Here is a 12,990-nt window from a genome sequence, read left to right on the forward strand (position 1 = left end):
CTTCGCGCCACCCAAACCAACTTTCCTTTCAGCATTCAAAGTCCAACACTGCTTCTCTTACGCAGTGGCAGAGATCCATGGTGTCTTTAACATCTAACCAATCAATTTAATTACCTTGAAACTTGATTAAATCAATGTTCTAATCCACCGACATCAAGGAAAATTAAATGCAAAAATGGATTAAGAAAATATTGGCATACAGTTTAGTGTAAATAAGTGAACAAAATTTTATAGGAGATTGAATTATGGATACAGAATACAAAACTAATGTTATAAGCTGTTTAACACTTGAGATCGTATGCGATATCTTAGAACCTATGACAAAATTGTGATCCCTGAATTTTCAGGACATATGCACAAAAACCGTTTAGACATTTGAACCCGTACTAGTCATCAAATCTTCCAAACTTCGTCTTCCCTTCATCTAAGATGTCCACGTCCTTTCTTTTCTTGGATAATTTAATAGCACCTTGAAATCCTTTGTGGTCGTCACTAAATTGAGAAGCTGTTCGTGCTCGCAGTTCTTCCAAACTCTCACCTTCTTTCGCTCTCTCTATTACCTGAAAATAGTGGTTATTAGTTCTAAAGTACTTGGAATCTTAACAGACCTTGATAACCAAGACAAGGGGGTAGAGGGACACTAGGGGATTCACTAAATTTATCAAATGCAAGATTTTGTTTCACTTACCAGATGTCTCCCATAGAGATGGGTGCTTGAAAGTGCTTTGAGCGCATTTTGTGCTTCCTGCTGAGTAACATACTCTACAAAAGCAAAGCCTCTATGGCTTCCAAACTTCATTGGCAACCTTAAGCTTTTAATCTGAACAGTTTAGAGCAATTAAACACGAGTGAAAAGAAAGAAATAAAATGCACTGGAAAACTGAATCTACATGTTCTGGCCAAAATAAATACACATAATTAACCAAAATCCATGTGAAGCTCATGCACTAGATATCTCTTTAGATATAAGCTAAAATTGAGCAAAAACAGAATTCAAAATTAAGGTAAATAGTCACATAACTCCTATAAACAATAGCTACGATATCAGGTTCTGTTACTTGTGTCTCAATTTGGAATAAATCTCATTCCAATGATGTAAGACGTAACAGATAATTTGGATTTATCGTACATGGTAACTGCACAAAAATCATGTGCAATATTAACACAACTACACACTATCATTTTAATCCGCAGTATGGTTCATCACCAACTGGCATAATATGTATTCATATTTTGATCGCTCGACTACAGGATGTGACTTGAAATAGATTCATTTAGAAATAATTTGGTGAGGAAGAATGAAAACTCACCTGCAATTGGAACAAATTACAGATGGCGACACGTAGAGCTTAAATAAGATACTGAAACACTTGTCCCCCTATAAACATTTAAAATTATATACCTGTACCTTTACCCATATTCACATGCGTAGCAACTTCGCCACCCATACCCTTACCTGACAAGTATGGTCTCTCTGATAGGTAACCTCTATTACCAGTTAGCCATGTCAGGTTCGTTACCCCATAAGTTAGATTAGTGAGGTAGATAGACTGAGTAAGACATTGCCTATAAAGTTGTGGGACAGGGAGAGACATATCAAGCTTGTCATTCATGAGAGCGTTGGGAGGGGGAGGTGAAACCTTCAAAGTTCTGCAGTGCGAGATCTATTCAATAAACTGGGAATTGTTTTCCTATTCTTTCTAGTAAAGGCAATTTTCTGTGATTCTAATCCAGTTTCTACTACTCTGATTATACGAATTTGTTTTACAAATTAATAAAACATGATTGCTATCATAATATACTAATATTACTGATAAAAATCAATAGAAATAACATTGATTGAAAACAAAAATGCATAGCTTAATAGAAGAAAATATTCAAAGATACTCCAATCTTTAATTTTAAAAATGTTGATATATTACGCCAGAATGAGTACGGTTGGTGACACAGTACCCATAATTGCACCCCTACCAGCATAATTTTGTAAGAAACAAACTTCTTATACCCAAACCCTATTTTGATGGATAGATACCGTAACCATTGCTCGTAACTTTTAAGAGTATCCATTGGGTTTGGATCTGAATATCATCCCTATCTCAAATTAATTATTTCAACAATAATTAATCACCTGGCCAAAGGGGCTAAACAATCGTCTTAGATCCTTCTCTGTTGCCTCAAAAGCAACATTTCTTACGAGCAATTTTGTTGAACTCTTATCCTTCTCAATTGTCTTTTGTTTCTGCGCATCATTCTTGACATGACAAGGTTGTAAAATAAGAGCATGGCTGTCCAAAACTGTCCCCTAAATCCAAAAAACAAGAATGGAATTTTAAAAAATGAGAAGTAGAATTAGGATCTGAAAATGCAAATAACATGTAAATACCTGCAAATCTCTGCAAATATTTGTAGCAGTTTCAGGGGAGTCAAACTCAATGAATCCAAACCCCATAGAAACATTTTTCCCATTTTTCAAATGCTTCTTCACCTATACGTGAAAGCAACAAAAACTAAAATATGAAACGCAACAAAACAAAATTTCGAAGTACAGCTGAGTCATACAGTGTTAGCAATTAAAAAGTACCTTCACACTCAAAATTCTTCCCTCTTTCATGAGTTCACTAAAATGTTTCCTCAGATTTTCATCTGTTGTCTTGAAATTTATGTTCTTGACAAATAAGGACCGAGCCTAAAGCATGACAGATTAGTCAATAATTAGTGATGAAGAATAAGCATTATGGATTAGTTAGAAGAAACTAGTTTCAAGCATATAGAATATTTCTACAAAGTAGCACCATAATTAAAAAATATAGACAGATGACTAATATCATTATGAGCAAGGACTCAGAAACCAAATTCTCATTTCTAACTATTTTATAAGGCATGGCAGCATTATCTTTTTGAATATAAAATATTAAGTATCATACTGACTAGACAGTCTAGCTAAAGGATAATTTCAATCATATGACACGTGGAGAGGGTAGAGACTGGACAAGTCAGAGACTGCGTATGTATTCAAGCAGAATCCTGGAACATATATGAGGCAAGAACATACCTCTCCTTTCAGGGAACCCATACCCTTCAATATTATAATCATCTAAGAAAATGAAATTTTCAAAACTGTTCTTATTTACATAGATAAGAAGAACCTCGAAAGAATAGATATAGGCCAAAAAACATTTAAATGTAGGGACCTTCAAGAAAAGTTACAAATGCTTATGGGATAAATACTTATGTCACAACAAATATAAAAGGAAAGAAAAATCTTCATTTTCAAAATTAAGAGGGGCTAAATATTCTTATTTCTAATATCTGTTCTTTTTCAAATAATTTTAGCCTTGATTGTATGACTGCGTGACTTGAGTATTTTTCTAGTGTCAAATAATTTTCTCATGTATTGGACTTTCAAGGGTAGTAAATGTTGAATGGTCTCATTTTTATCCTGTTTTGTTGTCACTACCATATAAAAAGACCTAAAACATCTCTGTTTATGTTTATACTGACATTATCTTTCATTTTCTTATCCCCCAAAAGACTAATACATCAGATCAGAAAATAGAACACAATTAAACGAAAAGAATATCAAAAGAAAAGGATTTAATAGGTCAGACCTCTACTCTGTCTGGATCAATATCAACATCTGTTATTCTTTCCACGTTTTGCTCCAATATCTGCCTCTTGGCATCATTTTCACCAATTGCACCATTCATGTCATCATTTTTTGATGTTGAACTTTGGCTAAGAATATTGGAAGGAGCCCACTCCAAGTATAGTGGAGCATCCCTACATTGAATTGTATATGAAACAATTAAATAACCTTCAATTAATCAAGACTGTAAAGGTTTTCATTTGTAGATTTTCTTTTATATTGGAAAAGGGAGAGAGGCTGCTTTAACCAAGATTACTAATCCATTCAAGAGAAAAAAGTATAATAGTGATTGTATGAGGCCTCTTGGGGTTACTTTTCAGTCCCAACCAATCAGTTAATATAAGTAAAAAGAAAAAAAGTTACATTACAGTGTTAATTTGGTTTCCTATTCTTCCACAATTGGACCCGAAGAGTTAGGCTACTGTACATAGGAAAGGGTTAAAGTGGGAGTGAGGAAATGATAGCAAATACAGAGGACGGGACATTATTTTGCGAATTCTTGGTATTGGCAATTCTGTGTGTACGTGTGTGTGAGGGGGTTGGGGAGCTCTGCGGCTAGAGGTGAGGCAACATGTTAGGTGATTTTGGGAGACTGGACAAATTACCAAAACCAATCTCATTTGTCTAGCATTCAGAACATGTAATCACTTTGATACAGACCTGGGATTGGCTTTAACACAGCTTGCACATATTGTTATTTCTCTAATGTCTATGATTCTATTTATTTTTCTCTTATGCGTCATGCCTCACACGCTCCACACTGTGTGTAACAAAGAATGAGCTCTGACAAAAACCACTCTCACATAATACTTTCATTTTCCAAACACCACAAGAGAAAAAAATCTTACTTATAACGCTTGTAAGCTAAACCTCTAAAAGCTGCTCGAGCTTCCGCTGGTTCGAGGAAAACAACCTGAAATATCACTTCCAAATAACTCAACACTAGTCACAAATATAATTAAACAATGAACAGGTAATGGTGACAGCAATAGTTTCTCCAATCCATCACTGCTGAAAAAAAGTTCTAAACATGAAAAGTAAGCAACATACCAGCAGTATATGCAGATTCCCATACAACAAAAAAATTACAGTCAAAGTGTCATCTAAAGAACAAAATATGTAGGATCAAAAAGTTCACAAATGAAAAATTATAAACCCTTTTGTCCCTTAGTAAAAATATTGCATTTAAAATGCAAAAGTAAAAGGTGTATAATTTACAAGCATAAGATTGTTATTTGCTATTGGATATTTTGGGATACATGGCTTTTTCATACCCACATACTCTGTGTTAGATATATTATATCTTTTATCTTTTAGTTAGTTTGTTATTATTTCTCATTTGTATTTTGGGCTTAGCCCAAATTTTTTCTATTATAAATAGAGAACCCTGCGTGTGTATTTAACATAAGGGAGGGATTAATTTAAATATAGTTTTTCACTATATTCAACATGGTATCAGAGCAAGTTCTCTGATCCTCTTCTGGTGGTCTTTGCTGTCTGCCGGCGGCCGGCCGCCATGGCCGCCGGCAGCCCCTAAAATTTCAGTGGGCAGTCCATTTTTCTTCTTAAATCTCTGCCACAGTCAGCACCAGTCCAGACCCAGTGTGCCACTGCTGTCGCCGCAACTTTCCGCTGCCGTCACTGCTAACTCCAGCCACCGTCGTCGCCGCTGTCGCCGCCGGCCACCGTCACAGATTCGACGGGTGACCTGCGGATCTGGACCGTCTTTTCGAGCGACAGCCAACCACGCCGGTTTCGAGAGCCACCTCTCAGTCACGCGCCGCCACGCAGCGCTTCTTTCCGACCAGTCCGCCGCCGCCTTGTCGCCGGCCACCGTCACAGTTCCGTCCGGCGACCACTGGATCTGGTTCGCCTCTTCACGCGACGGCCAACCCCACCGGTGCCGGCGTCTGATTCTTCCCCACGCTCCGCCACGCGCCGCTTCTATGTTCGCTGCGAACAGGCACGTACAGCTCACGCGCCGCCCTCTGGCCACCGGAAAGTCTCCGCGACTCCTCCATAGCCATCGTCTGGACCTCCTCTCTCTGTTCAGACCCTCAGAGCAGCCATTGCTGCCATCTTCGTTTTTCCAGCGCCGTTTTGCCGCTGTCTCGCGCCGTTATTCCGCTGTCCAGGCGTCTTTTGCCGCTGTTCGGCACTGTTTGCCGCTGTTCGGCACCGTTTGCCGCTGTCCAGACGTCGTTTGCCGCTGTCCAGGCGCCGTTTGCAGCTGTCCAGGCGCCGTTTGCCGCTGTCCAGGCGCCGTTTGCCGCTGTCCAGGCACCGTATGCTTCCAACCACTGTAGGCCCCCATCACCTCGTCAGTTAGTGATGGCAGTCCCTGTAGTTTTGTCGCTTCCGGCCACTACAGGCCCCATCAGTCAGTGATGGCAATTTAGTCCCTACAGTTTTATAGCAGTCAACCGCCGCTGCAGTCGCTACCGCCTCAGACAGACGCAACTGCGTCAGTTCTTCTTGGGCTAGAGTTTAGCCCGATCTTCTTGTGATACACTGCTAAGTATCACCACTTGGGAGTTGTCCAGCAAAGAATTTTGGACCTCCAGCGTATCTTTGGATCTTTGACGCCTTTATTTCAGCATTATAGCTTAATATTTTGTTTCTGTTTTAGTGGTCCAGCAACTGTGATATTCCACATTTCCGCCCTTCACAATAAGGGGGAGTACGTTTCCAAGACACTACAAGTCACATATATATGGGTGTAGTCCCTGCAGTTTTGTAGATTTCAGCTACTACTGTTGATCCCGTCACCCAGCCATCATTGATGAGGATTTAGTGTAGTCCCTGCAGTTTTGTAGCTCTTAGCTTTCAGCTACCACTGTTGATCCCGTCACTCATCCATCATTGATTGGAAATCAGTCCTTGCAGTTTGTCATTGTCCACCACTGCTTTCCTTCATCCACTTTTGAAGTTGAAGTTTCACAAGCTGCTGTTAGTCCATCTATCTTTGCCTCACACTCTTGAAGACAAATCATCTAGTTCAACACTGAGTTCATCTATTCCAAGCTTAGTTCATACAATTTGTATGCTCCAGCTTGAGGGGGAGTGTTAGATATATTATATCTTTTATCTTTTAGTTAGTTTGTTATTATTTCTCATTTGTATTTTGGGCTTAGCCCAAATTTTTTCTATTATAAATAGAGAACCCTGCGTGTGTATTTAACATAAGGGAGGGATTAATTTAAATATAGTTTTTCACTATATTCAACACTCTGAAGTAAGAAATACTAATAAAACTAAATAAAAAAAATGTATTAGACACAGGGACAGAAACTAGGGCCTACGACAGCATAGTTTGTAGCAAATAATCCAACATAAATTGCAGAGGCACGTCACAAACATCAAAAAGCTGACAAAGGATGAGAAAATATACCAGTGCCAATGTCTTTGTTGGAGGGAGAATTATTTTATCCAAACTACCAAATTTCCCAAACATCTTTGCAAGTTCATTTTCTGTGGAACCATAAGGCAAGTTCTTCACCAAAAGCACATGATTACTTCTTTTTAAGCCATCTATTTTGTTATTAGCAAGTTTCTCCAAGGCCTCAACATTTACACCAGCATTTTTAAATGCATTTTTTGTTTCTGAAATCACTTGAGTCTCTCCCAGAGCAATACGTACAGCAAGATCGTCAGCTTCTCCATCAAGTAAATCACTTTTATCTACACCATATTTCCGTGCAATGTTTTCCACAATCTATTATCGTCAAGACACCATTAGAAATATAAACAAGGAAACTCAAGAACACAAAACACAAGATTACAAAAACAGAAACAATTTTAGAAAGAAAAATCAAGAATAATGTTAATTCCGTCACTCATCAAAGTCAAAAAAGAAACGAAAAGGATCCAGGAATAAAGATTCTATTCTCAAAAAAATGTGTATGCATCAGAGAATGAGACATCATTGCAATTTCTCCCACATCCCATGCCTCCAAAATAAGAAATGATACTCATACAACCCTGTATGATATTTTATAGAAATGGAACTTATTACAAAGACAAAATGTACAACCATACAAAGGTTCAAACCAAAGTACAAAACTTGACAAAAAGTTATTTTAGAAACCCAAACTTTATGGATGCCAGAAATAGCAATTCCATGGAAATAACCATTAGCTGAACACTAATGTGATGCCATAATAATGACCCATCCCAAGTTAAGGGGTAGATAGAGAGGCAATCCTAAAAATAAGAGATATGTCCTCCAATCAGTGAATTGGTAGATTGCTTATTGTCACAATGTTCTTTGTCAAATCCTAAAAACCTAATAAGCACAAACTAATCCAGAGTATGAGGAGAAACCCAGTACCAAGAACCATCCAAAAAGCTTATCCCGTGAGAATAATTGCCAACAGAGTATTTCAGAACTAGAGCAGCACAGACACACAAGGGGCAACACAATGATGAAAAATTGAAATCTAACCAGAAAAGGTTGTTTTCTTATTAAAATTAAGATAACCATCATTCAGAATTTTAATTTACAGTTGCCTATTCAGCCATTCAACAAAAACTGATGAACTAGAATCATGAATTGCAGTTTAATAAGTTTCAAGAGACATACTGTATCAGGGCGCATGAACAGACTATTCCACGCTCTAGTATCTCCACTAGCTTCATTTGCTTTCCTTTTTTCCTCTCTCTGTTTTTTGAGGGTTTTGGAGCTTTGGTCCTTCAAAACATTGTTCCTATAAGAAAATTGCAAACCATAAACTATTGGACTGGTGTAAAAAGAATGAGATCCCAGCTCATATCGAAAGATTTATGTTTTACTTACTCTTGATTCTCTGAATGTCTTTGTAAGGCTGGCATAACATGCAACAATCTTCCTTGAAAGATCGAATTGTCTAACTCTTTCAAAGCCCTGATATTAATTATCACAGTCATGTAAACTATCACCAAAAACAATTTTACTAACACAAATGACAAGTAGTAACAACTACATTTCAGAGGGCAGAGAATCAATACTGCCAACCTACATAAAGATTTATTGCAGAAAAGAAATGAAATGGCTTAACTTGACAAATTAAAAGAATATCCTAAAACATCAAATGACCTACAATGAACTAAAAGAATAGTATCTACAACAAAACAACAGTTGGTCTAATATAAAAAATAAAATAAAAAAAGGCAAGACAATAACTTCTAGGCACCCAATTGTTACCTGTCTGCAAATTCTGGAGCTGTATAAAGAATATATGCTATTCCTTTGGATCGTTTTGTATCTTTATCAACAACTAGATGAACCTGTGAGATACTACCAATGTGATTGAAATGTTCTTCCAGTTCCTCCTCACTGTGAAAAACCAAAAACAATGATCCAAACCAACGATATAAAATAATAATATTAAGTTCAAGTCAACCACAAAAACCACAGATAAATACTAGTAATGTAGATGATTCAACTTGATTAATTAAGATAGTTTTTCTTTGGAAAGCAATGCAATTGGAAACAGTGCCAAAATAATATCACCCACGTATCCAAAAGAAAGTTCAAGAAAAAAGAGAGAAGATATATGCAAGGATATAAGTACGTGGTCGTGTATGGCAGATTACGGACAAACAACCGACAGGACTCAAAAACTCCTTTCACGTCTTCTGTTTTTGATAATTGGCCCCCATGCTCAGTCACATTTACTTGAGATTTTTCATGGGTAACCTTCTCTCTACTAGTATCTTCTTTGCCCTCTACGTCTACCTCTCGAGCATCATTTCTTGGATGACTTATTTTTCCATCTTCATTTACATCACTATTATCATCTTTGTCATCATTGTCATCAGATGAGGCATCATTATCATCATTGTCGTCATCATCTTCATCACTACTTTCAGAATCAGACCACTCTTTCGTCACCTTACTCTTGAAATAATCCATATCTGAAATGACCTCGTCACGTTCAGGCTCAAGTGACTTGCCGCTGGGTTCGGAAATATCCAGAAATCCATCTTCCAATGAGCCACTGTCATCAGTTGAAACTGATGCGCCTTCATTATCCTTATTTGAGAGTCCTCGGTTGTTTTCAACACTGGTCAAACCGGAGGTATCATTTGCCCACATCTTAGAGTTAACCCGAGGCTGCATGACCTGAAGAAAATCTTGAAGCTGCGGGTCATCAACATCCACACCATTCTTCAAATTTTCTTTCCTGCCCTTAGCTCTAGCAGGTTTCCCCACATCCAGCACAGTCCCTTTGTCGTCTTTCTTCTTCGAATGGCGACTCCATGGACGAGGAAGATTTTCATCCCCAAGTTTTCGAGCTACCTGCTTGATTAATGAGAAGAACATTGTAAAACACCTTTTCATGGCTTCCAGTTTCAACAACACAAATTTGAAAAAAAAAAAAACATAGTAAAACATATAAGAAAAAATTAGCACATATAACATACCTCACATGAAATTTTAGATGTGCGAAGGAAAGAATTATTGAAATATCGAATGGCTTCATGAGCTTCATTTTCTGTTCGATACCCTATAAACGCAAATTGCCTACTCTTACCGTCTCTGAATTAAAAAGCAAGTCAAAACCAAATAGAACAGTTACAATTTCAATTTTAATAAGGATAGAACGATTCTATGAGAGAAAGAGTAGTATATTACTTGGTACGCATGAGCTTGACGTCAGTGATTATTCCTTTCTCAGAAAAGAATTCCCTTAGTTCATCCTCCGCAACATGTTTGGGAAGATTCTTCACGCAAATCCTCGACCTATACAAACAATCGTAATGACGCGAGCATTTTAAGATAGAATATGAATTAGTAGCAAGTGTTCACTTACATGACTGCGATTGCACTTTGAAACAGTAATCAAGCAAGGGTTACAACTATTCAAAATTCAGGGAAGGGGATGATCTTGTCCTCTTTTTAACCCTAAAATGTGCGCGCCTCTTTAATCTGGTTTTTTGAACGTGAGAATGCGGTGTTTTGTTTGTGAAAGGATTTCGGGTATGGTGGTGTCTGCCACAAATACCCCGGGCGAATTCTTTTCTTTTCTTTTTCTTTTCTTTTCTTTTCTTTTCTTTACTTTTTTTCAGTTTAAAACTTTCCAATACCTTTTGAATAATTTTTATAAAATATGATTTTTATAGGCTAAAATGTATAATTTTTAAAAATATAATTCTATTCCTTTAAAATATGTAAAATTCAGTTTTGATACTTTTAAATTTTGTGTACTTTTTATTCATTAATTTCAAAATGGATAACTTTTTATCATCTAAATGTTATTTAATAATGTTTTTCTTTTAAATTGCTGCCTTTTTCTATCCAGGAATATTATTTTTAACTTCTTTTCCATTCATAGAGTGTTACCTAAACTACTTATAACCTTGCTACATTTGAATATTAGAGATATCAAATAGAGAAAATTAAAAAAATAAAATTAGCCGTACCATATTTTCTTACTGATTTATTTCTTGTAATAAATACATTTAAGTATAATCACATATTGGAAATCAATTTTGCCAAATCTATTTCTTTCGAAAATTAAATTTAGGAAGGTTTAAACTTTACAGGTGCAGTGTGTGAGTAGGTTTTTCACTAACTTTTTTAAACTATCATACAAAGTTAAAAAGACATTTTATAAAAAAAATTGTTTGATCACTTTACAATAAAAATATAAATCAATACTTTTTGATAAAAATGTTAATAAAGATGATTCTTAAAGAAAATGTTTTTGAAAGAAGAATAAGAAGCCAAAGAGAAATTGTCATGTATTATGTATATTTTAGTTAATAAAAATAAAATAAAATATTCATAATCTTATACATTTATTATAAACTATAAAATACATTAAAATAGGTATAATTTAAGTTGTGCCTTTAACATCTTAAAACAAATGTAAATAGCAAAATGAAAATGTTAGAGTGATTTTTCCTAAGTGTTAAAGTATTTTTTTTCTAACCATTGATACCAAAAAGTCTAAGTCAACATATTTTACTCTAACATTTTCATACTTTAATAATATAATCGGTGAAAAACATGTAAGAGCTACTGTTCACTATGTATGATAACATTAAATATTATTATTATTATTATTATTATTATTATTATTAAATTAAATTAAAATAAATATTTTTTATGATTTTATTGTAAATAAATTTATATTTATTTTGCAAATATATGTATTGTTTTAAAAATATTCGTCTGGCAAAATTATATGTGTACTGTTTTAGAAATATTTTTAATAATTATGTTAATAAAGTAGAAGCGTTTTTATCACGAATTGTTTGAGTAAAATTAATTAAAAAAATTCTTAAAAACTTATTTAGTAAATTGGATTTTTTGTTTCAAATATTTCTAAATAACTAAAAATATTTAAACATGTCATACAAAAATATTTAAATATAAAATTATAAACAAATAAACATATTCTTTATCTATAATTTAAACATGAATTATATCTAAATGGTATTGTAAATATTTTTACTTTTAAATTTAAATTATATAATATTGGTAGTGGAAAGAGACACTCTCTACCACTAAATTTTTAAAGAAAACAAAAAGTTGCATAAAAGATAGTAAATGCTTCTTGGTTGTTTTGTTGAAACATATTTGTAAGGTGATGATTAAATATTACTGACTTAGTAGTTTTTCTTATTTTTTATTTTAAAATACAAATAAGAATAAAATAGAAATATAAAAAGTGTATGCAAATATATTTATGTTAAATAATATATATATATATAGTAATGGAAAAATATACTATTTTCATAATTTTAATAATTACATGTTTTTTGAATTCAAGATTAAACACAATTTAAATATTTTTTTTATTGTTGTGATGTGCTTTTAAAGACTAAAATATAATATAATTTTAATTTTTAAATAAATAATACCTCAAATTTAATAATTAATTTTATACATATTTTTTAAATAGATTTAAGGTCGTAATATTGACACAATATTGTGAAGTTTGTGGAGATGAAAAAAAATTCTATATATAAACTTTCTTTCTCTTTCAACCTTGATTATAAAGAGTTTTGTTTTATTATCTAAACACTCTCATATTATTTAAGAATCAAAGTTAATAATAACTATAAATATGAGTTACAAAATAAACAATACATAAATATTATTTCAATTCACTTAAAATCTGATCTTATTTTAAATGTTGAAGTTATTACTTTAATTTATATTTATTAATTGTGAAATTTTAAAATAATTTAGATATTTGTTATATACCATAATTTAATTTAGCTAGAAAAAAAAAGAAAGAAAGTAAAACTTAAATTCTAAATTTCAATTTATTTAAATCACCTTGGTCGAAAGCCTTAACGCTTCCCCCACCAAATTGTTACTAATGAGGAACATTGGTATCCTGAAGATAATG

The 12,990-nt window shown here is 34.3% G+C and overlaps 1 protein-coding gene across 2 annotated transcripts; it reads right to left on the bottom strand.

Moving 5' to 3' along the window:
- Nucleotides 1–202: 202 nt before the first annotated feature.
- On the bottom strand, nt 203–10,617 carry LOC108336931 (multiple RNA-binding domain-containing protein 1). Of its 2 annotated transcripts, XM_052880070.1 has the most exons (15): nt 10,441–10,617; nt 10,263–10,370; nt 10,052–10,166; nt 9,199–9,926; nt 8,829–8,960; nt 8,442–8,528; nt 8,229–8,352; nt 7,038–7,361; nt 4,495–4,559; nt 3,609–3,780; nt 2,582–2,686; nt 2,384–2,485; nt 2,129–2,302; nt 689–820; nt 203–560 (listed from the first exon to the last, which is right to left on the bottom strand). In XM_052880070.1, coding segments are annotated over exons 1-15 (2,544 nt in total). In that variant the 5' UTR covers nt 10,443–10,617; the 3' UTR covers nt 203–386. The 2 variants fall into 2 exon arrangements, with proteins under 2 accessions (XP_052736030.1, XP_052736031.1); XM_052880071.1 differs by lacking the exon at nt 7,038–7,361.
- Nucleotides 10,618–12,990: the final 2,373 nt, after the last annotated feature.

Source organism: Vigna angularis, chromosome 7 (genome assembly GCF_016808095.1).
Source record: "Vigna angularis cultivar LongXiaoDou No.4 chromosome 7, ASM1680809v1, whole genome shotgun sequence".
Classification (NCBI taxonomy): domain Eukaryota; kingdom Viridiplantae; phylum Streptophyta; class Magnoliopsida; order Fabales; family Fabaceae; genus Vigna; species Vigna angularis.

Bases quoted from the DNA above. Each gene is read 5' to 3' on its own strand.
- LOC108336931 (XM_052880070.1), bottom strand. The intron at 10,167-10,262 runs GTAATATACTAC...TTTTTAATTCAG, and splicing joins GTCAAGCTCATGCGTACCAA to AGACGGTAAGAGTAGGCAAT. The intron at 8,529-8,828 runs GTAACAATTGGG...AATTAATATCAG, and splicing joins GCTCCAGAATTTGCAGACAG to GGCTTTGAAAGAGTTAGACA.